Here is a 20,673-nt window from a genome sequence, read left to right on the forward strand (position 1 = left end):
CCTCCCCGCAGGGCCCCGCAGCCGGGACTTCCCAGCCGCTGCCTGGGCGGCTCCGGACGCTCATGGGCTGAATAGGGGGAACAGAAATTCCGGCTGCGCCGCCCTTAGGGGACTTACGGGAGCACAGGGCAGGATCGGGCCCCTCGGGGGGCAGGAAGGGTCACTAGCCCCATGCGGGGAAACTGAGGCACGGAGGGTCCGTGATTGGCTCCGGTCACAAAGGGAGCCTGCGGCTGAACGGGGCAGGGAACCCCGGCGTCCGGGCCCTCCCCTCCCCTCCCCTCCCCTCCGCTGCCGGCCCGGCCCGGGACCCAGGCGTCCGGCCCCGCCCCGCCCCTCGCCGGGCCCTACCTCTGCCCCCGCCCCCGGCGCGGCCGCTTCCTGCGCAGGGCGATCGCAGCCGGGTCACCCCCGCCCCGCCCCCCGCAGCATGGGGCGCTGGTGGGTCCTGCTCCGGCCCCGGGGCCTCCGCCCGCCGCCCGGCCCGCGGCCCCCGGTCAGTGCCTGGGGTTGCACGGGGCCGAGGAGTTTGCACGCGGGGGGGCTGCACGGGGGCGGGGCGGTTTACTCATGGGGCGGAGGGGGTTGCACGGGGGCGGGGGGATTTGCACGGTTGCACGCTGGGCGGGCGGGTTGCACATGGCGCGGAGGGGGTTGCACGGGGGCGGGGGGATTTGCACGGTTGCACGCTGGGCGGGCGGGTTGCACGGGGGCGGGGGTTGCACGCTGGACGGGCGGTTTGCACATGGCGCGGAGGGGGTTGCACGGGGGCGGGGGGATTTGCACGGTTGCACGCTGGGCGGGCGGGTTGCACGGGGGCGGGGGTTGCACGCTGGGCGGGCGGTTTGCGCATGGGGCGGAGGGGGTTGCACGGGAGCGGGGGGCAGTTGGGGTACCCGGCTACCCACACTCCCGTTTCGGCCTCTGGGTGCCCCCCTGTGGTGTTCCTGCCCCGGGCTCTACCCGCCCCTCCCAGCCTGCAGCTCCCCGGCAGGGGGGGGGATGTGCGGCGGGGGGGCTGTGGGGTTGGGGGTGCCCCGGACGCCCACCCTCACGTGCCGGCCCCTGGGGAGGTGGCTGGGTCTGGTGGGGCGGGGCTGGCGGCAGTGCTGGGCCCCGGGGCTGTGCTGTCCTGGGTGGGAACAGAGCGCGTGGCTGTGCTGCTGCAGCCGGGTGGGCGCTGGTGTATTTGCCCCACAGCCAGGGGTGGGGGCGGGGGGTGAGCTTGGCAGTGTGTGTCTCAAAGCATAGCCAGGGCTCGCACGCCCCTTGGCTAGCTCGCACGGCGCCGGGCCGGGGCTCGCACGCCACAGAGCTGGCACTCGCCCCAGGCCGGAGGGGGACGGGGCCCAGTTGCAAGTGGGCCGGGTTTGCAGCAGCAGAGCTGTGTGCACGGTGACCGGAGCAGGGACTCGTGGCGACAGCGGGTCGGGCGCAGCGGTTACCCCCACCTAGCCTCATGCAACGTGGCAGCGCTGACCTCTGGAGAGCCTTGAATGCAGCTGTTGCTTTCCCTCTCCTGGCACCGAGAGCCTCGTCTGTTCCTCCCTCTCTGCCCATAACACGGCCCAAGGAGGTGGCCTGCTCCACGTCTCCAGCCTGGAGCTAGTGGTGGGCGGCTGGAGCCTCGCTGGGTCCGGTCGTGGCGGTGGTTTAGTCTGGCGTCGCGACCTTTTCCTCCCTGCGTCTGTCGGTGGGTGCTGCTCGTTTGCGCCTCAGTCCCCCAACAGGCGCAGCTGTTTGGCTGCAAGGATGCGCTCGTTACCCTCATTACTCTTCCGGGCTCTTCTGCCAAGGTCTGAGACCAGCCTTGACACCAAGCTTCTCTCTGTCTGCGCACACGTGTACGAAGGTGCTAAGAAACTGGTATGGAAAGGACCAGGCTTCCCTGTGAAAAGACTTAATTAGTCAAGTGACTTAACACCAGGCTGTGAGGAAGCGATTCCGAAATGTTGCCGTTCTCCCGCTTTTGGCCCCCAAGCGCCGCTCCGGAGTGGTCGCTCTTACAACGCCGGTGCCTCTTTGGAGACAGAAAACAAAACCATCTCCTCGCAGCAGCGGAGCCGTGGCGTTTGAAGTTCTTCGGCAAGCACCAGCTGTTTCTGTGCTTCCGACCCCTGGGAGGAGCATTTCTCTGCCCCGTGGGATCCACAACCATTGCTGAAAATATGTCTGCCTTTCGCAAAAGCTCCTGCTGCTGAGGTGTCTTCGACCCATTCGTGGGCTGGGCAGGGACCTCCTGCTGCTTTCTGTGCCTTCCCGGGGCTTTGGTGAGAGGCAGGCTGGGCAGGAATGGCGCCGACCCTCTCGGGATTGGGGTGAGTTGTTTCACCGGTGAGGTCCCGCACACCGGAGGGGGCATTCCTCCATCTCTCTGACACAGCAGGTCGGCTCGGTGAGCTTCATCCTTCTCACTGCGTTTTCAGGTACCAGCTGTGGTGCGACCATGCTTTCTGGTGGCTGACTTGCTTCTCGGCCAGTGTGCGTCCGGCCTCCTTGCAAGTTCTGCCTCGGCTCCCGTTAAAACTATCTCGTTGGGATGTGGGGGAATTTCAAGGCTCTCGTGGCTGCTGTCAGATTTAGCACCGAGCGTGCTCGCTGGTTGTGTTCACCTTCGGGGAAACTCACCTGCCTTGTCCTTGGATTTGACTTTTTCCCCCCTTCCTCTCTCTGGGGTGCTACATCTCCAGTAGAAAACCCCCTTTCCTTTAGCTGGGGTGCCCCAGTTAAGATGATTTCAGGCAGGGGGTCCACTTGCTGGGCTTATTTACAGCCCCGCCTCGGGAAAGGTCCTTTCCCCTTCCAAACGGCTGCAGACACTGAGACTTGTTTTCCTAGGAGCCTCGTCCTTCCTGTGGGCTCCTGGCTCCCCAGGCTGTGCAGAGTTAATGACTCGCTTCGTACCCCCTTCCTTAGCTCAGCCCTGACCATTCCGGCATTTCCAGCACCCGGATACCCGGCTTTCCTTTCCTGCCCGGCTTTTTGCTTCCCTCTCTGGCCCTGCTTCCCTTGCTGAGCGGCCCGTTTCCACCGGCACCTTGCAGCCGCCTGCCTCTTACCAATTGGCCAATTTGCCTGCCAGATCTGCAGTAGTGTGGGAGTCGGCAAGCGCCTGGCCTGCCCGCAGGGCAGAACCACCTCGAGGCCAAAGCCGCTCAGAAGGGGTCTCTGACTGGCAGAGAAGTGTTTCCTGTTGCTCCGCTTTCAGGGGCTGCAGCCTCCTCCCCAGACTCCCTGTTCCAAACATGACCCAACGATTCCCAGTCTGCCGCATTGGAAAGCAGCCGGCAGGGCACCGGCCTCCCTCGGTGTTAGAAACACCCCGGCACACAGCGCTGTAAATCCACAGCATGGCTGGCAGCCCTGAGCGCCGTCCTTGTCCCGGGGCTCCAGGGCCGAGGGCGTCTTGGACCCACTCGTGGGCCAGGGCAGGGACCCTAAACCCTCCCCCGTTCTCAGGACTCTAGGGCCGAGGGTAGATACCCGTGAACAGCTGCTTTCCCAGTTTCCCTCTGCACCCGCAGCTGGTGAGGAGGAAGCCAGGGCTCTAATCCCTTCTCTCCTGGGGCTCTGCTCCTCTGACTGCTTCGCTTTCCAGAATACTTGTCACAGTCTCCAATCACTTTCCCGCCCTTCTGTTTGCTTCGTTCCCCAGTAGAGGCTGGTGGGACCGGTCCCCTTTGCCCGCGTTCTCCACCAATAGGTCGCCCCGAAGAGAAACCGGCAGCGTCTTTCTGTGGGGGTTAGGCAAAACGCTGCGTTTGTTGGTAATACGTCCGCCAATCCCTGCTGTGTCGCACGCGTGTGATCAGCCACGCGCTCACACAAGCACGCCGCTCTCGGTGCCGCCCCGGACTGCACCGGCCAGGCGGGTTAGGTGTTGGAGGGCTGGCGCCATTACTCCTGCGTAGGCAGAATCTGCGGCGCCTTCGGCCGGGGGTTGTCGTAATGCTGCCCCGCTTCCGAGACGGGCACCGGCTGCGGATTCCCAGGGGCAGGGCCGTGTCCAAGCTGCTTTTACCGAGCGCGCTGCACGGGCCGGATCGTCCTGGGCTCCGGCTCCCATTCCCCTCCAGCCGTTACTCCTCTGGCCGGAGGTGCTGGCGTCGCACGCCGTGTCCAGGCGCGCCGCAGTGACGCAGCAGGGCCAGCGACCGCCACGGGCGCGCTCGTGGGGTCCAAAGGGCCCGTCTGGACGTGTTCCCGTCTGGAAGGGCGCCCTGGCACAGGGAGGCGCAGCCGAGAGCGGTACGGAGGGGCTCTCGCATACGGACACGGCTCACGCAGAGCTGTGCCGGCAGCGGCTGGGGCCCGGAAGCCGGCGGGGGGGGGGGGCCGCCGGCCGCAGGGGCTGCCGACGCCCCCTTGCAAGCAGGCGGCGCCGGCGCTGGCTGGATGAGCAGCCGCCGGGCCGGGCCGGTGTGTGTGGGCGTCTCCCGGGGGCGCCGCAGGCCGGAGGGCAGCCCGGAGGCGTCGCGCTGCTGGTCCCGGGGGCGTGGGCGGCGTTTGCAGCAGCGCTTGTATTTGGCCCCGAGCTGCGGCTCATGGGAGTCTCTCCTGTCCCGGCAGCGGCCCCCGTCGAGATGCGCATCCTCGTCCTTCGTGCTGCCGCGCCAGCCCGTGCCCCCGCTGGCCCAGACGCTGGAGCGCTACCTGCGCTCTCTGGAGGTGCTGGTGACCCCCGAGGAGCTGGAGGAGACGCGGCAGCTGGTGCAGGAGTTCGGGGCGCCCGGCGGGGAGGGGGAGCAGCTGCAGGAGCAGCTGCAGCGCCGAGCGGCCCGCATGGAGAACTGGGTACGGCCGGGGGGACGCAGGCGCCGGGGTTGGGGGGGGCCAAGTGTCCTGGGGGCGGAGGGGAAAGGGGGAGTCCGTGAGGGTCTCTGGAGCTGTGGGGGAGGACGGGCGCTGGCGGGAGCCATGGTGAGCTGCTCTGGGACGACGCGCCCTGCGGGGACACGGCTCCTCCATCAGTGCAGTGAGCTGGTGCCGGGTCTCAGCCTAGGGGATTCTAACCCCACTGTGTTCCCCCGGCCCCAGATCTCCGACTGGTGGGTGCAGAGTGCGTATCTGGAGAGCCGCTTGCCCCTCGCCGTCCACTCCAGCCCGGCCGTCGTGCTCCCCAAACAGGACTACAGCGACTGGAGGGGCCAGCTCAGGTGGGCGCCTGGGGCGGGGGGAGAGGCATTCACAAGGCTGTGGGGTGGGGTGGAGGCTGTGGGGCGGGGGGAGAGGCATTCACAGGGCTGTGGGGTGGGGCAGGGGCTGTGGGGCGGGGGGAGAGGCATTCACAGGGCTGTGGGGCGGGGCAGGGGCTGTGGGGCGGGGGGAGAGGCATTCACAGGGCTGTGGGGCGGGGCAGGGGCTGTGGGGCGGGGGGAGAGGCATTCACAGGGCTGTGGGGCGGGGCAGGGGCTGTGGGGCGGGGGGAGAGGCATTCACAGGGCTGTGGGGTGGGGCAGGGGCTGTGGGGCGGGGGGAGAGGCATTCACAGGGCTGTGGGGCGGGGGGGCCACCGGCAGGGCTGTGACATCTCCTCCCCCGCCCCCAGGTTCGCGGCGAAGCTCATTGCGGGGGTGCTGGATTTCAAGGCTAAGATTGACCAGTAAGTGCCCGGACCTGCCCCCACCCCTGGTGCTGGGCTCTGCTGGGGGGGGAGGGGCTGTGCTGGGATGGGGGAGGGGCAGGACGGGTCGGCTCCGCCCCCTCTCACACCTCCCCCCCCCCCCAGGCAGGCGCTGCTGGTGGAGTACCAGGGGGGGCACCCCCAGTGCATGGCGCAGTACGGCCGCCTCTTCGCCTCCTGCCGCCTGCCCGGCCCCAAGCACGACGCCCTCCTGCTGCCCCCCGTGGGGCGCCGGGCCCCCACCTTCGTCACCGTCGTCCGCAACTTCCAGGTACCCGCCCCTCCTGTGGGTCCCGCTCCCTGGCCCGGCCCTGGCTGCCCCCCACCCCAGCCCCCCGGGTGTGCAGTGCTCCAGGGTGGGGGGTTGGTGGGGGCCGGTGGGGTTCAGAGGTCCCCAGGGGAGGTGCCATGTCTGGGGGTGCTCAGGGCCCCTGGGGTGACTCGGGGGACCCCCCAGTTTTTCCGGCTGGAGGTGTACAACAGCGACGGGACGCCGCTCACCGTCGACCAGCTGCACCAGCAGCTGCTGCGCATCCGGGGGCAGTCCTGGAAGACGGACAAGGAGCCACTGGGGGTCCTGACGAGCGACCACCGCCACACCTGGGGCCGGGCCTACAGCACCCTCATGAGAGGTAGGGGCCCCCGAAACCTGGGCCAGGCCTGCGGCACCCCTGTGAGAGGTCCAGGGCCCCCCGAAACCTGGGCCAGGCCTGCGGCATCCTCATGAGAGGTGGGGGCCCCCAAAACCTGGGCCAGGCCTGCAGCACCCTCATGAGAGGTGGGGCCCCCCGAAACCTGGGGCAGGCCTGCAGCACCCTCATGAGAGGTGGGGCCCCCCGAAACCTGGGGCAGGCCTGCGGCACCCTCATGAGAGGTGGGGGCCCCCAAAACCTGGGCCAGGCCTGCAGCACCCTCATGAGAGGTGGGGCCCCCCGAAACCTGGGGCAGGCCTGCAGCACCCTCATGAGAGGTGGGGCCCCCCGAAACCTGGGGCAGGCCTGCGGCATCCTCATGAGAGGTGGGGGCCCCCGAAACCTGGGGCAGGCCTGCGGCACCCTCATGAGAGGTGGGGGCCCCCGAAACCTGGGCCAGGCCTGTGGCATCCTCATGAGAGGTACGGCCCCCCCTGAAACCTGGGCCAGGCCTGTGGTACCCCGGTGAGAGGTCCGGGCCCCCTGAAACCTGGGCCAGGCCTGTGCTACCCCGGTGAGAGGTCCGGGCCCCCCGAAACCTGGGCCAGGCCTGCGGCACCCCGGTGAGAGGTCCAGGGCCCCCCGAAACCTGGGCCAGGCCTGCGGCGTCCTCGTGAGAGAGATGGGGCCCCCCGGCTTTGAGGAGCTGGCTGGGGTCCATGTGGAACTCCAGATGTAACGGGCGGGGGAAAGGAGGTGGGACTTCCTGCTTGGGGCGGGACTCACGGGCCCGGCGGTGCCCCGCCCCCAGACCGGCTGAACCGGGAGTCGGCCCGTTGCATCCAGCGCAGCCTCTTCACCGTCTGCCTGGACGCGCCGGTGCTGAAGGTGTCGGACGAGCACTACCAGAGCCGCCTGGCCGCCCAGATGCTGCACGGGGGCGGCAGCTACTCCAACAGCGGCAACCGCTGGTTCGACAAGTCCCTGCAGGTGAGGCGGGGCGGGGCGGGGCGGGACTTCCTGGCTTGCAGTCTTGGGGGAGGCCGGAACTGCTAATTTCTAGGAAGGGAAAAAGTGTAGGGAGGATGGTGGGATTTGCTAGTTTGGACAGCAGAGGCAGGACTTCCTGTCTTGTGGGGGGAAGGGGCGGGACTTCCTTTTTTGGGATAACTGTGTATGTGGTGAGGCATTGGATTCTGGAGTTAAGGTGGAAGGGGATAGGTGGGATTTCCTAGTTTGGACTGCAGGGGACGTAGTGTCTATAGGAAGGTAGGACTTCCTGTCTTGTGGCGAGAAAAGGGGTGGGACTTCCTTTTTTGGGATAACTGTGTATGTGGTGAGGCATTGGATTCTGGAGTTAAGGTGGAAGGGGATAGGTGGGATTTCCTAGTTTGGACTGCAGGGGGTGGGACTTCCTGTTTGGGGATGAGCATGTGTGTGGCAGGTCTGGGGTGAGTGTGGAAGGGCAGGGGCGGGATTTCCTGTCTTGCACACCTGGTCCCTGGCCTGAGCCCTCCTCGCTGTGCTCTGCCCCTGCCCCAGTTCATCGTGGGAGAGGATGGGGTTTGTGGGGTGCTGTACGAACAGGCTGTGGCCGACGGCTCCCCCATCGCTACCATCATCGACCACGTCCTGGAATACTGGTAACCCCGACGCGTCTCCTGACCGGGCAGCCCCAGTGTCCCCTGGGAGAGGGAGAGAAGGGGGCGACTTGGGGGCTCATGTGCCCACGAGGCAGAGCGCCTCATTGACCCCTTGGGCCTCCCCGGATGGAGTGGCCCTGCCCTATGGGATGGCATTGCCTGCCCCCTGGATTACACCTCTGGGTGGATGGGGGGGCCGTTCTCAGGGAAGTGACACCTGACACCCCGTTTCTGCCCTGTGCTGGGGAGAGCCCAGGATGGGAAGTGGGCGGGGGGGGCAGGGCTAACAGGCTGGAGGGGGATTGGGGTGGAACTTCCTGGTTTGGGAATGGGGAAAGGGGCGGGACTTCCTGCCTCAGGCAGGCGATGTGGGCAGGGGTGGGACCTTCTGCTCTGGGAAGGGAAGAGGGGAGCGCATGGTACATGGGGGCCTTGGGGGTGCACAGGACCTGGCCCCCCATGGTGAGTGGGGGTGGGGTGCGGTGAGCCTCCCCTCTAACCCCCAGGGTCTCTGCAGCAAGGACCCTGACACAGCGCGTGCCCCCATGACGCCCCTGCCCCTGCCCCCCAAGCTCTACTTCTACATCACCCCCGAGATCAAGTGGGACATCGAGAGAGCCAAGCAGAACCTGGACATGTGAGAGGCAGGGGCTGGGGGGCCATGGGATGTGGGAGTTAGAGGATGTGGGGCAAGGGGGGCTAGAGGGTACTGGGGAGCTGTGGGGTGGGGGGTCTATGGGGTGCAGGGGTAAGGTGGGGTTAGGGGGTGCTGAGGAGCTGTGGGGGGGCTGCTGGGGGGGCAGTGGGGCTGAGGAGCTATGGGGGGGTCGGGGAGGGCAGCAAGCGCAGGCAGAAGAATGGGTTATGGGGACCGGGGGTCCCAGCCCCCCCCAACATCTCTCCCCCCCCCACCCCAGCCTGATCACGGACTTGGACATCAGCTGCTTCACCTTCCGCGGCTTCGGCCGGGGGCTCCCCAAGCGCTGGGGGCTGCGCCCCGACTCCGTCTTCCAGGTGGCGCTGCAGCTGGCCTATTACAGGTAGGGGGCAGTGGGGTGGGGACGGGCGGCAGAGGGGGCCATGTGGGGCTGACTCTCCCCTCCCCCCAGGACCCACGGCTCACTCTGTGCTACCTACGAGGTGGCCTCGCTCCGTCGCTTCCACCTGGGCCGGACCGACGTGGTGCGCCCCGCAGCCCCCCCCGTTCTGCGCCTGGCCCGCGCCATGGACGAGCCCCAAAGCCAGGTACCCCCCGCAGCGCCCCACAGCCCCCCTGTGCCCCGCAGCCCCCCCGTTCTGCGCCTGGCCCGCGCCATGGACGAGCCCCAAAGCCAGGTACCCCCGACCCCCTGCGCCCCGCAGCCCCCCCCCCGTTCTGCGCCTGGCCTGCGCCATGGATGAGCCCCAAAGCCAGGTACCCCTGACCCCCCGCGCCCCACAGCCCCGCCTTGCGTGCCTGGCCGCACCATGGATGAGCCGCACAGCCCCCTTGCGCCCCACGGTCAGGTTGCAGCCCTTCCTGGCCCCTGCCCTGCGCCTCTTGGGCAGGTACACAATCCCCAGCAGCCGCCCCCCGCCCTACAGCGGGTGCCCTCCCCCCACCCTGACCCACCCTCCCCACAGGACGAGGAGATGCTGGCCCTGCTGCAGGCAGCTGTGGACTCGCAGAGTGCCCGGACCGAACAGGTGAGCCCAGGGACCCAGGCGTCCGGGCGGGGACGCTGCCCAGAGGGTGGGGGGAGGAGCGGGGACCCAGGCGTCCGGGCGGGGACGCTGCCCGGAGGGGGAGGGGGAGGAGCGGGGACCCAGGCGTCCGGGCGGGGACGCTGCCCGGAGGGGGAGGGGGAGGAGCGGGGACCCAGGCGTCCGGGCTGACCCTTCCCCCGACAGGTGCTGGCCGGGCAGGGCATCGACCGACACCTCTTAGGGCTGAAGCTGGAGGCCATCGGCGACGGGCAGCGGGTGCCCGACATCTTCATGGACACGTCCTACGCCATCGCCACGCACTGCCGGCTGCTCACCGGCCAGGTACGCCCCCGCCTGCCCCACGGCCTGCCCCACGGCGCCCCCCATCGCCACACACTGCCGGCTGCTCACCGGCCAGGTACGCCCCCGCCTGTCCCACGGCCTGCCCCACGGCGCCCCCCCCATCGCCACGCACTGCCGGCTGCTCACCGGCCAGGTACGCCCCCGCCTGCCCCACGGCCTGCCCCACGGCGCCCCCCATCGCCACACACTGCCGGCTGCTCACCGGCCAGGTACGCCCCCGCCTGCCCCACGGCCTGCCCCACGGCGCCCCCCCCATCGCCACGCACTGCCAGCTGCTCACCGGCCAGGTACGCCCCCGCCTGCCCCACGGCCTGCCCCACGGCGCCCCCCATTGCCACACACTGCCGGCTGCTCACTGGCCAGGTACGCCCCCGCCTGCCCCACGGCCTGCCCCACGGCGCCCCCCCCATCGCCACGCACTGCCGGCTGCTCACCGGCCAGGTACGCCCCCGCCTGCCCCACGGCCTGCCCCACGGCGCCCCCCATCGCCACACACTGCCGGCTGCTCACCGGCCAGGTACGCCCCCGCCTGCCCCACGGCCTGCCCCACGGCGCCCCCCATCGCCACACACTGCTGGCTGCTCACCGGCCAGGTACGCCCCCGCCTGCCCCACGGCCTGCCCCACGGCGCCCCCCATCGCCACACACTGCCGGCTGCTCACCGGCCAGGTACGCCCCCCGCGTGCCCCATGGCGCCCCCCCCTCGCCACGCACTGCCAGTTGCTCACCGGCCAGGTACGCCCCTTGCCTGCCCCTTGGTGCCCCACCATCGCCAGGAACTGCTGGCTGCTCACTAGCCAGGTACCCCCCACAGCCTGCTCCATGGCACCCCCCCGCCATTGCCACGCACTTAGCTGCTCACCAGGTTTACCCTCTGCCCCACAGCCCTGCCCCCAGCGACCCCTGTGCCGTTACCCTGCCCTCACAGCTGCTCGCCTGGCACTTAGGGGTCCCAGCCCCCAGGTAGCAGCACCTTCCTGCACCTCTTGTTGCGGCGTAGATGTGGGGGTGGCGGCAGTGGGCTGTTCTCTGCTCCCTCCCTTCAGGCTGGGACAGGGAGGCTGGGTGGGAGCAGGGCAGGGGGGCTCTGAGGCATGGGGGGACCTCAGGACTGCTCCCCCATCACCCCTCTCCCCTCAGGTGGCCTCGCGTGCCGACTGCCTGATGGTGTACGGGCCGCAGGTTCCGGACGGCTACGGGGTGTGTTACAACCCCCTGGACTCCCACGTCAACTTTGCCATCACCGCCTTCAACTGCTGCCACGAGACCCACGCCCAGCGCCTGGCCCACGCCCTGCAGGGGGTGCTGGACCGGCTCGCCCGCCTGCTGGGGGGGGCCCCCGACGGCCCCCTGCACCCTGTGCCCCAGAGCCCCTGAACCCCCCCGATGGGCCCCTACGCCCAGCGCCTGGCCTGTACCTTGCAGGGGGTGCTGGACCGGCTCACCTGCCTGCTGGGGGGCCCCCGACGGCCCCCTGCACCCCAGAGCCCCTGAACCCCCCGATGGGCCCCTACGCCCAGCGCCTGGCCTGTACCTTGCAGGGGGTGCTGGACTGGCTCGCCCACCTGCTGGGGGGGCCCCCCGCACCTTGTGCCCCAAATCCCCCGATGGGCCCCCACGCCCAGTGCCTGGCCCATGACTTGCAAGGGGTGCTGGACCAGCTCGCCCGCCTGCTGGGGGGGGCGATTGCCTCCTGTGCCCCAGAGTCCCTGAAACCCCCCAATGGGCCCCCACGCCCCGCAGGAGGTGCTAGACTGGCTCACCTGCCTGCTGGGGGCCGGGGGGCACTGATGGCCTCCCCGGCCCCCTACCCCATCACACTCCACCAGCATCCCCCCTCAACCTGCTCTTTTACCCACAATGCACTGCCCCAGCACCCCCCCCGCCCTGCCTGCCCTCCTACCCACAATGCACTGCCCCAGCATCCCCCCCCCCGCCCCGCCTGCCCTCCTACCCACAATGCACTGCCCCAGCATCTCCCCCGTCCCCCTCCTGCCCTCCTACCCACAATGGCTCTGCTGGGCCCCACACGCTCCGGGGGTCGGGGGGAATCTAACTTATTTTTGAAGGGAGGGGGAGTCAATAAAGTTTGGCTCTGAGCTTTGTAGCTGGCCCCTGTCGGCTCTAAGTGTGTGTGTGGGGGGGCTCTGCCCCAGGGGCCCCTCAGCCCCATGGCCCCACTGACCCTCCAGCTGCAGGGTTCAGGGACCCCAATTCTGCTGTGGTCCTGGGACCCTCAAGTGCCTCGCTGCTGCCGCAGCCCCCGCCCCCGCGCCAGGGGGCAGGAAGGGGTCACAGCCTGGGGGTGGGACTGAGAGTTTGCAGTGTACCTCCCCCACACCCCCTTCCGCACGCAATAGCTCCGCCCCTCTAGTAGCCACGCCCCTTTTCTGGCCCCGCCCCCTTGGCTGGGGTGGAGACGAGCCAATTAAAAGGCGTAGCGTCACTAGTTACCGGGCAGACTCAGCGGCCGTGCTGGGGCGGGTGAGCAGGTGGGGGCGGGGCCTCGGACCCCACTTGCCCGGAGAGCGCCGGGGGAGGGGGCCAGAGGCCTGCGGAGGGGGGTGGGGCTATTATGTTAAGGGCGGGGCCGGCGAGGGGGAGGGGTGTCTGTTTTTGTAGGGTCTACCTGAACAGCTCGGGGCCAGCCTTCCCCCCACCACATAGGGTCGCGCTCCCCGGCCCAGCGCCCCGGGTCCGCCCGGCGCTGAGAGCAGCGGCCACCCGTGTCATGAGCTGTGCGGGTCTCTGCGGCACCCTCCCGCGTCCCCCCCCCAAGGAGAGCCCGGGGGAGCGGGGGTCCGGGCTGAGGTCTCCTTCCTCGGTTGTTCCCGCTGCGCACCTCCGGGGGGGTCCGGGTATCGGGGCGGGGGAACCGGGTATGGGGGGAATGGGGTCCAGGTCCCAGCGGCGGCAGGGGGCCGGGTATAGGGGCGGGGGTGGGGACCTGGGTGAGGGTGGGATCCGGGTATCGGGGTGGGAGTGGGTTTCGGGGCGAGGGGAGATCCGGGTGTCGGGGGGGTGGGAATCCGGGTGTCGGGGGGGGGGCTGGTGACGCTGCCGGTTCCCCCCCCCCCACCCGCTCGGCTGCTTCGCAGCAGCAGAAACACGAGCGGCTCCGTCCCCGCAGCCCCGCACCATGAGCAGCGAGAAAACAGGTGCGGGGGTGGGGGTGCAGCGCGGGGGGGCGTACGGGATCCGGGCGGGGGAGGGGCAGTGCGGGGGGGATACACGGAGCGGGTGGGGGCAGCGCGGGGGGGCATACCGGATCCGGGCGGGGGAGGGGGCAGCGCGGGGGGAGATGCGGGGCCGTGCGGGGGGGGGGCGAGGGGGCGCGGGCAGCGGACGTGTGGGGCGGGGGCCGGGTTGTAGGGCAGGGATGAGAATGCGATGTGGGGCCAGGAGATGCGGTGGGGGCCTGTGTCGTGGTTCAGGTATGGGGCGGTGGATGCAGCATGAGGGCTGAGTGGCTGTGGGGCTGAGGCAAGAGGGTGTGGGATATCTGCGAAGTGGGGCATCGGGTGGCGCATGGGACACAAGAGTGGAGCTGGGATTCGGGCATAAGTGGATGGGATTCAGGGTATCTGGTGGGGGTTGGGGGCAGGGGATTGGGGGTGGAGGGGAAAAATGGGGCAGCGTGGTAGGGGCATTGGGGGGCAGGGTGTGGGGGGGCCAAAGGGGGCAGATGTGGGGCCAGCCATGGTGTGTGTGTGGGGGGGTGAGATAGGGCACAGGAGTGGGGCCAGGCATGGTGGGGGGGGTTGGGGAGCATGCGTGGGTCTGGGGTTGGAGGGGTGAGAGGATGGGGCGCAGGGTGTTTGTAGGGGGTGGGGGAAGCAGGGGATGGGGTGGGGGTGGTAACGGAGGTGGGGGGGCGCAGGGTGTTTGTAGGGGGTGGGGGAAGCAGGGGATGGGGTGGGGGTGGTAACAGAGGCGGGGGGGCGCAGGGTGTTTGTAGGGGGTGGGGGGGTAGTAACGGAGGCGGGGGGGCGCAGGGTGTGGGGGGTGGCCAAGCACAGCACTGTGAACGCTGGTTGGCCTGAGGGGCCAGGCAGCAGCAGATGGGGTTGTGGGGGTGCCAAATAGCGAGAAATGAGGAGCCGGTGGGGGGCAAGCAGGGGCATGGGCGGGTTTGTGTTCATGGGGGTAGGGGCTGAGCAGACACGGGGGGCCCAGTGCTGGGGGAGCTGAGCAAACATAGGGGGTTGGGGGGGCAGCACATATGGAGGTGCAGCAATCCCAGTGTCCCCCCCCCGCAATCCCCAGCCCAGCTGGATCTAACCCCCCCAGGTAATTCCCCTCCTGGACACACGGACGCCTGGTTCCGGCTGGGTTTGCCGTCTGCCTGGCCCAGCCAGGCCGGGGTTACTCCTCTGCCACCCCAGGAGCCGGGGGGGTGTCCGGTCCCCGGTTGGAGCCTGGAGCCTGGCCCAGCCCCTCCCGGCACTCAGGGAAACCAGCTGAGCTCTGGGGCTGGTTTCGAACCCGTTACCCCCCTCGGGGCTCCTCCCCAACAGACCCATGTCCTCGCAGGGCTGCCCAGAGCTCCCCCTGCCCAACCGCCCTCATGCCAGAGCCAGTGGGACACCCAGCCCCCACCCCTGCTGTTTGGGGTGCATCCATGCAGCTGCAGCCCTGGGCCCTGCATCTCCCCAGGCCACCTGTTAGCTCCTCTGTCACCCCCAGGGTGGTTGGGGGCCCCTGCACCCCAGGATGATGTCCCCAGCCTGGGCCCACAGCCACCCTGCAGCTCACCTGCTGGGGGTGTAAGGAACATGGAGCAGTTGCTCCTGCCCAGTGACCATGACCCCACGGACCCTGAATCCAGGGTTGGCTACACCGCTGGTGGGCATAGTTGGCTGTGGCCCTGTGAACACTATTGTCCTGGCTGCGGTGAGTACTTTTCGGAGCAGCCGGGGACCCCACCCGGCCTGTCCCCCAGCAGCACTGTGTTGGCGTCCGCCTGCCCCATAGATGTGCGCTGTGGCATTATGCTCAGAGCTGGGCTCTGGGGTAGGAGCAGCCCCACAACGCGGGACAAGCCCTTGGCTGTCTGGATTTGGTCCCTGGCAGGGTCCAGCTCCCAGCATGGCATGGCAGGAACCAGACATGTCCCTCTTTCCCTGCCACGGTCCCAGCGACTCCTCCAGTGCTGCCAGTCGGGGCTCCAGGGGCCGAGCGGGCACCGTCAGCGTGCGCCAGCCATGCGGGGAGGTGTCTGGCCAGGTTTGAGGGACACATTTCTGGTGCCGCTAGAGCCTTGGGAGGAGCTGCTGTCCTGGCACCGCTGGGGCTTTGTCGCTGGCCCACAACCACCTGCTGTGGGCTCAGCTGCCATGACAACCCCGCCTCCAGGAGGACGTGGTGCTGCTGTGTCGGCAGAGTGGCTGCTGGTAGCCGATGCCGGTGGCTCACACCCAGGTTCCTTCTTTCGAGCACCATCCTCGGCCCGCCAGGCCAGGCCAGGCCAGGCCTCGGCCCTGCCCCGGGGTGCTGGATCTGGCGGACGCGTGCAGCGCCTCCCTGTGTGCGCCCTGGGCTGCGGGGGCCCCTGTGGGTGCTGGAGGTGTTCCCGTTCCGTAAGACGGCACGTGGCCCCAGCTGGCCTGCATGGCAGGCCCAGGGCAGGCTGCCCAGCCTTGCAGCACGAGTGCCCCTTTGGCAGCTCGCGAGGGTCCCTTCTAAGTTCGAAAACGACTCAGAGCAACGTGAAAGCACTGGGGCAAAGGGGCAGGTGGTGGCTTGCTGGCGTGTTTCGCCCTGTGCAGGCCGGGAGGAGCGAGTGAGATTCAAAAAGGGAAAGCTGGGTCACAAGGCGGAGGGAGGGACATAATTCTCCTTAGCTGCCACAGAGGGACCAAGGGGCGTAAACTGCAGGGAGGGGGTGGCGGTTGGACATTGGGAAAAGCTCCCCAGCACTCAGGGTGGTTTAACATGGGGATAAGTTGCCCAGGGAGGGCGGGAAATCCCTCTCGAGGTCCCATCCGGTTCTAGTGCTCTGAGTCTCTGACTTGTCACCATGAACCACGCAAATTGTCAGCATGGGGCCGGACCATAAAAAGTCAATAAGCTTAACTCAGACTTCAGTTAAAGTTCTCAGGAGGTGGGTTTTCTTGCTTTGTCTGTTGTTTATTAATCAAGGCCCTACGTGGCACTTTGTTACCTTACCTGGGATCAGTGTCCCCAGCTGAAACAATCTAAAAATTATTCAGGTCATCTCATTTCCCTTTGTGAAATGGTGCAACATTAGCCTTCTTCGGATGTTCTTGAGTGTTCCAAGACAACATTACTGGGCCAGCAATCACCTCGGCCAGCTCTTTTAAACTTCTTGGAAGAAAGTTCTCTAGACCTACTGCTTTTAAAATAGTTAGCTTTGGTAGCTGCTGTTTAATGTCATCCAGAGAACTAATAGAGTAGAAAGTGCTTCTTTGTCATCGGTGTCCTCACAGTCATCTAACACAACTGCCTGCGCTGGCTTCTTTCCCAAGGTGGTAGAAATATGTGGTGAATATTCTGCCTAAGCTGCGGTGCTACTGACAATTCTACCGTTCCCACGGAGAGGTGGACAAAGAGCATCGTGGGGGGCTTTGTTTTTTGCACTGTGAATATATTGAGAACACTCCATCTTGGCCTTAACGCTGCGGCCATGGAGTTTTGCCTCGTGTCCTTTGGCTTCCCTTATCCATTTCCTCCAGTTCCTGGCTGGTGATTTATAGCCTTTACTCTCAACCTCAGCTGTGTGCGGTCCCTAGCAGGGAATCGGCACCTGTAGCAGGCCCAGCCTAGCCCCCCGTCTTGCACGTTTTCAGCCAGGAAGCCACTCAGGTGGGGTGAAGATGTTTAGGCTCCGGCTTGGACAGGTGTGGGGGGCCCCCCAGCCCAGAAACCTTTATGGCCATCTGTGCACGTCAGGCTTGGGAATCGGGTCAGCTGTGTCCTCGCACTGAGCCATGTGCTATTAACCAGGGCTCGGGGAGGGACGGTGAGGAGCCCGGGGCTGGGAGAGTGGGGTGGGGGGGCTATGGGGCAGGAATGAGGGGCACCAGCAGAGCTCTGTGCGTGTGTGTGTGTGTGTAAACATCCGTCCGTCCGTCTGCCCTGCTCTTGTCCCTTTCCATCTGTCTCTGCCCCCACCCCCAACCCGCCTCCGGGCCGGCTCCTGTCTCCCTCTATTAATAGACCCGGCAAACCAGGAAGGTGACCTAAAAAACGGCAGCAGAGCTGGCTCAGTCCTGAGGAGAGAAAACTCCCAGGGACCTGGCCACCCCCTTTTCAGAGATGTGTCCCCAGGTTGAGGGGGCACCCGCTGGGTGCATGGGGGGGGTGCTGTGAATACAGGGGTGCTGTCTGTATTTTGGGGTGTTGCTATCCCCCGTTCCAGCGGGTGTCCCCAGGGTGAGGGGGCACCTGCTGGGTGCATAGTGGGGTGTTGTGAATACAGGGGTGCTGTCTGTATTTTGGGGTGTTGCTATCCCCCCTTTCCAGGAGGTGTCCGCAGGCTGAGGGGGCACCCGCTGGGTGCATGGTGGGGTGCTGTGAATACAGGGGTGCTGTCTGTATTTTGGGGTGTTGCTATCCCCCCTTTCCAGGAGGTGTCCGCAGGCTGAGGGGGCACCTGCTGGGTGCATGGGGGTGCTGTGAATACAGGGGTGCTGCCTGTATTTTGGGGTGTCTCTCCCCCCTTCCAGCGGGTGTCCCCAGGGTGAGGGGGCACCTGCTGGGTGCATGGGGGTGCTGTGAATACAGGGGTGCTGTCTGTATTATGGGGTGTTGCTATCCCCCTTCCGGGGGTGTCCCCAGGGTGAGGGGGCACCCACTGGGTGCATGCGGGGTGCTGTGAATACAGGGGTGCTGTCTGTATTTTGGGGTGTTGCTATCCCCCCTTTCCAGGAGGTGTCTGCAGGCTGAGGGGGCACCTGCTGGGTGCATGGTGGGGTGCTGTGAATACAGGGGTGCTGTCTGTATTATGGGGTGTTGCTATCCCCCTTCCAGGGGGTGTCCGCAGGCTGAGGGGGCACCCGCTGGGTGCATGGTGGGGTGTTGTGAATACAGGGGTGCTGTCTGTATTTTGGGGTGTTGCTATCCCCCTTCCAGGAGGTGTCCGCAGGCTGAGGGGACACCCGCTGGGTGCATGGTGGGGTGTTGTGAATACAGGGGTGCTGCCTGTATTTTGGGGTGTCTCTCCCCCCTTCCAGCGGGTGTCCCCAGGGTGAGGGGGCACATGCTGGGTGCATGGGGGTGCTGTGAATACAGGGGTGCTGTCTGTATTATGGGGTGTTGCTATCCCCCTTCCAGGGGGTGTCCCCAGGGTGAGGGGGCACCCACTGGGTGCATGCGGGGTGCTGTGAATACAGGGGTGCTGTCTGTATTTTGGGGTGTTGCTATCCCCCCTTTCCAGGAGGTGTCCGCAGGCTGAGGGGGCACCCGCTGGGTGCATGGCAGGGTGCTGTGAATACAGGGGTGCTGTCTGTATTATGGGGTGTTGCTATCCCCCTTTCCAGGGGGTGTCCCCAGGGTGAGGGGGCACCCGCTGGGTGCATGGTGGGGTGTTGTGAATACAGGGGTGCTGTCTGTATTATGGGGTGTTGCTATCCCCCTTTCCAGGAGGTGTCCACGGGCTGAGGGGGCACCCGCTGGGTGCATGGGGGGGTGCTGTGAATACAGGGGTGCTGTCTGTATTATGGGGTGTTGCTATCCCCCTTTCCAGGAGGTGTCTGCAGGCTGAGGGGGCACCCGCTGAGTGCATGGTGGGGTGCTGTGAATACAGGGGTGCTGTCTGTATTTGAGTGTCTATCTCCCCCTTTCCAGAGGGGTCGCGCCATAGCAGGGGGGCACCTCCTGTGTGCATGGAAGCTGCTGTTAATACAGGGTTGCTGTCTGTATTTCACGGTGTCTCTAACACCCCTTTTCTCTTCCAGGCTTACCAGACTCCGGCCCCCACACCTCGCCCCCACCCTACAATGCCCCCCTGCAGCCTCCCCCTCCCGCACCTGAGGCCCCCAACAATGCCCCCCTCATACCTGGCTACAGCGACCCCCCGCACTTGCCTCCCCACTCCGGCACGGCCACCCTGCCCCGCCTTGGGGGGGCCGCCACCCTGCCCCGCCCACCCCCCACCTCAGCCACCCTGCCCCGGCCCCCCCACCACCACTCGGCCACCCTGCCCCGCCTGCCCCCCGACCCCTACATGCAAGAGACCCAATTCAGCAGCGCCCCCCAGGGCTACATGGTCCAGACGCACCCGCCCATGGGCACCCTGCCCATCGGGGGCTACATGCACCCCGCCTACCCCGTGCAGCTACAACCCTGCACCGCCTACGTGCCCGTCTACCCTGTAGGCACGGTGAGTGGGGGCGAGGGCGGAGCGTCCCTGGGGCCGGGGGCGGGGCTTGCCCGGGGGCGGGGCATCCCCAGAGGCTGGGGGCGGGGCATCCCTGGGGGATGGGGGCGGGGCTTCGCTCGAGTGGGTGTGGCTTCCACCTCTCACTCTCTCCCCCAGGCCTACCCCCCCGCCAACCCCCCGCCGCCGCCGCCGCCGGGCGTGCCGCCCCCCCAGATGCCCCCCGGCATCGCCATCCTGGAGCCGCGCCGGCCGCCCCACGACTACCTGCCCATCGCCGTGCTCACCACCATCTGCTGCTTCTGGCCCACGGGCATCATCGCCATCATCAAGGCCGTGCAGGTCTGCGGAGGGGGCGGGGCATTGGGAGGGGGCCGCAGCGGGGTTCCTGCCAGGTGCAGGGGGGTGTGGGTTGGGGGGGCAGCACGCGGGTCTCGTGACCCTTCCCACGGGGTGTCCCTGTGCAAGCGGGGGGCGGGGCGGGGCGGGGGGGGTTCGGGACAGCACTGGGGGGCGGGGCGGGGCAGGTCGGGGGGGGTCGGGACAGCACTGGGGGGGCGGTGTAGGGCGGGGCGGGGGGGGTCGGGACAGCACTGGGGGGCGGGGCAGGGCAGGTCGGGCGGGGTCGGGACAGCGCTGGGGGGGCGGGGCAGGGCAGGTCGGGCGGGGTCGGGACAGCACTGGGGGGGCGGTGTAGGGCGGGGCGGGGGGGGTTCGGGACAGCACTGGGGGGTGGGGTAGGGCGGGGCGGGGGGGCTCGGGACAGCCCTGGGGCGCAGGGCGGGGCCCCCCACCCGCCCACCCGTGTCCGTGCGCAGGTGCGGACGGCCGTGGCGCGGGGGGACATCGTGTCGGCCGAGATCGCCTCGCGGGAGGCCCGGAACTTCTCCTTCATCAGCCTGGCCGTGGGCATCGCCGCCATGGTGCTGTGCACCATCCTCACCGTCGTCATCATCATCGCCGCCCAGCACCACGACAGCGACTGGGAGCCCTAGCGCCGCCCCCTGCCCGCCGGCCACGCCCACCGCCTGCGGCCCCGCCCCCGCCCGCCGGCCACACCCACCGCCTGCAACAACACCTACTGCCCCTCCACAGCCCCGCCCCCTGCCCGCCGGCCACGCCCACCGCCTGCGGCCCCGCCCCCTGCCCGCCGGCCACACCCACCGCCTGCAACAACACCTACTGCCCCTCCACAGCCCCGCCCCCTGCCCGCCGGCCACACCCACCGCCTGCGGCCCCGCCCCCGCCCGCCGGCCACACCCACCGCCTGCAACAACACCTACTGCCCCTCCACAGCCCCGCCCCCTGCCCGCCGGCCACGCCCACCGCCTGCGGCCCCGCCCCCGCCCGCCGGCCACACCCACCGCCTGCAACAACACCTACTGC

General features: G+C 67.9%; 2 protein-coding genes across 5 annotated transcripts; both read left to right on the plus strand.

Annotated features, from left to right (window-relative positions):
- The first annotated feature begins 424 nt into the window (after positions 1–424).
- Positions 425–12,052, plus strand: LOC142025118 (carnitine O-acetyltransferase-like). Of its 3 annotated transcripts, none has more exons than XM_075017635.1 (14): positions 425–496; positions 4,570–4,794; positions 5,038–5,156; positions 5,549–5,602; positions 5,729–5,894; positions 6,081–6,255; positions 7,067–7,245; positions 7,798–7,898; positions 8,416–8,535; positions 8,816–8,938; positions 9,008–9,143; positions 9,522–9,584; positions 9,789–9,926; positions 11,088–12,052. In XM_075017635.1, exons 1-14 carry the CDS (start codon positions 431–433, stop codon positions 11,322–11,324), a joined length of 1,902 nt encoding a protein of 633 aa, XP_074873736.1. In that variant the 5' UTR covers positions 425–430; the 3' UTR covers positions 11,325–12,052. The 3 variants fall into 3 exon arrangements, with proteins under 3 accessions (XP_074873736.1, XP_074873738.1, XP_074873737.1); XM_075017637.1 differs by lacking the exon at positions 425–496 and adding an exon at positions 1,536–2,318; XM_075017636.1 differs by lacking the exon at positions 425–496 and adding an exon at positions 3,866–4,248.
- A 1,034-nt stretch (positions 12,053–13,086) lies between these two features.
- Positions 13,087–20,413, plus strand: PRRT1 (proline rich transmembrane protein 1). 2 transcript variants are annotated; one of them, XM_075017680.1, is made up of 4 exons: positions 13,087–13,105; positions 18,866–19,290; positions 19,447–19,629; positions 20,106–20,413. In XM_075017680.1, the coding sequence occupies exons 1-4, from the start codon at positions 13,087–13,089 to the stop codon at positions 20,280–20,282; spliced, it is 804 nt and encodes a 267-aa protein (XP_074873781.1). In that variant the 3' UTR covers positions 20,283–20,413. The 2 variants fall into 2 exon arrangements, with proteins under 2 accessions (XP_074873781.1, XP_074873780.1); XM_075017679.1 differs by lacking the exon at positions 13,087–13,105 and adding an exon at positions 14,708–14,840.
- Positions 20,414–20,673: the final 260 nt, after the last annotated feature.

This window comes from Carettochelys insculpta, chromosome 22 (genome assembly GCF_033958435.1).
Source record: "Carettochelys insculpta isolate YL-2023 chromosome 22, ASM3395843v1, whole genome shotgun sequence".
Classification (NCBI taxonomy): domain Eukaryota; kingdom Metazoa; phylum Chordata; order Testudines; family Carettochelyidae; genus Carettochelys; species Carettochelys insculpta.

What these genes read in the sequence shown, in the direction of transcription:
- LOC142025118 (XM_075017635.1), top strand. Translation starts at nt 431, where the DNA reads ATGGGGCGCTGGTGGGTCCTGCTCCGGCCCCGGGGCCTCCGCCCGCCG. An exon ending in GACTGGAGGGGCCAGCTCAG is followed by an intron (nt 5,157 to 5,548) that starts GTGGGCGCCTGG and finishes CCCCGCCCCCAG; the next exon opens with GTTCGCGGCGAAGCTCATTG. An exon ending in TTCAAGGCTAAGATTGACCA is followed by an intron (nt 5,603 to 5,728) that starts GTAAGTGCCCGG and finishes CCCCCCCCCCAG; the next exon opens with GCAGGCGCTGCTGGTGGAGT.
- PRRT1 (XM_075017679.1), top strand. Translation starts at nt 14,723, where the DNA reads ATGGAGCAGTTGCTCCTGCCCAGTGACCATGACCCCACGGACCCTGAA. An exon ending in CCGTCTACCCTGTAGGCACG is followed by an intron (nt 19,291 to 19,446) that starts GTGAGTGGGGGC and finishes TCTCTCCCCCAG; the next exon opens with GCCTACCCCCCCGCCAACCC. An exon ending in CCATCATCAAGGCCGTGCAG is followed by an intron (nt 19,630 to 20,105) that starts GTCTGCGGAGGG and finishes GTCCGTGCGCAG; the next exon opens with GTGCGGACGGCCGTGGCGCG.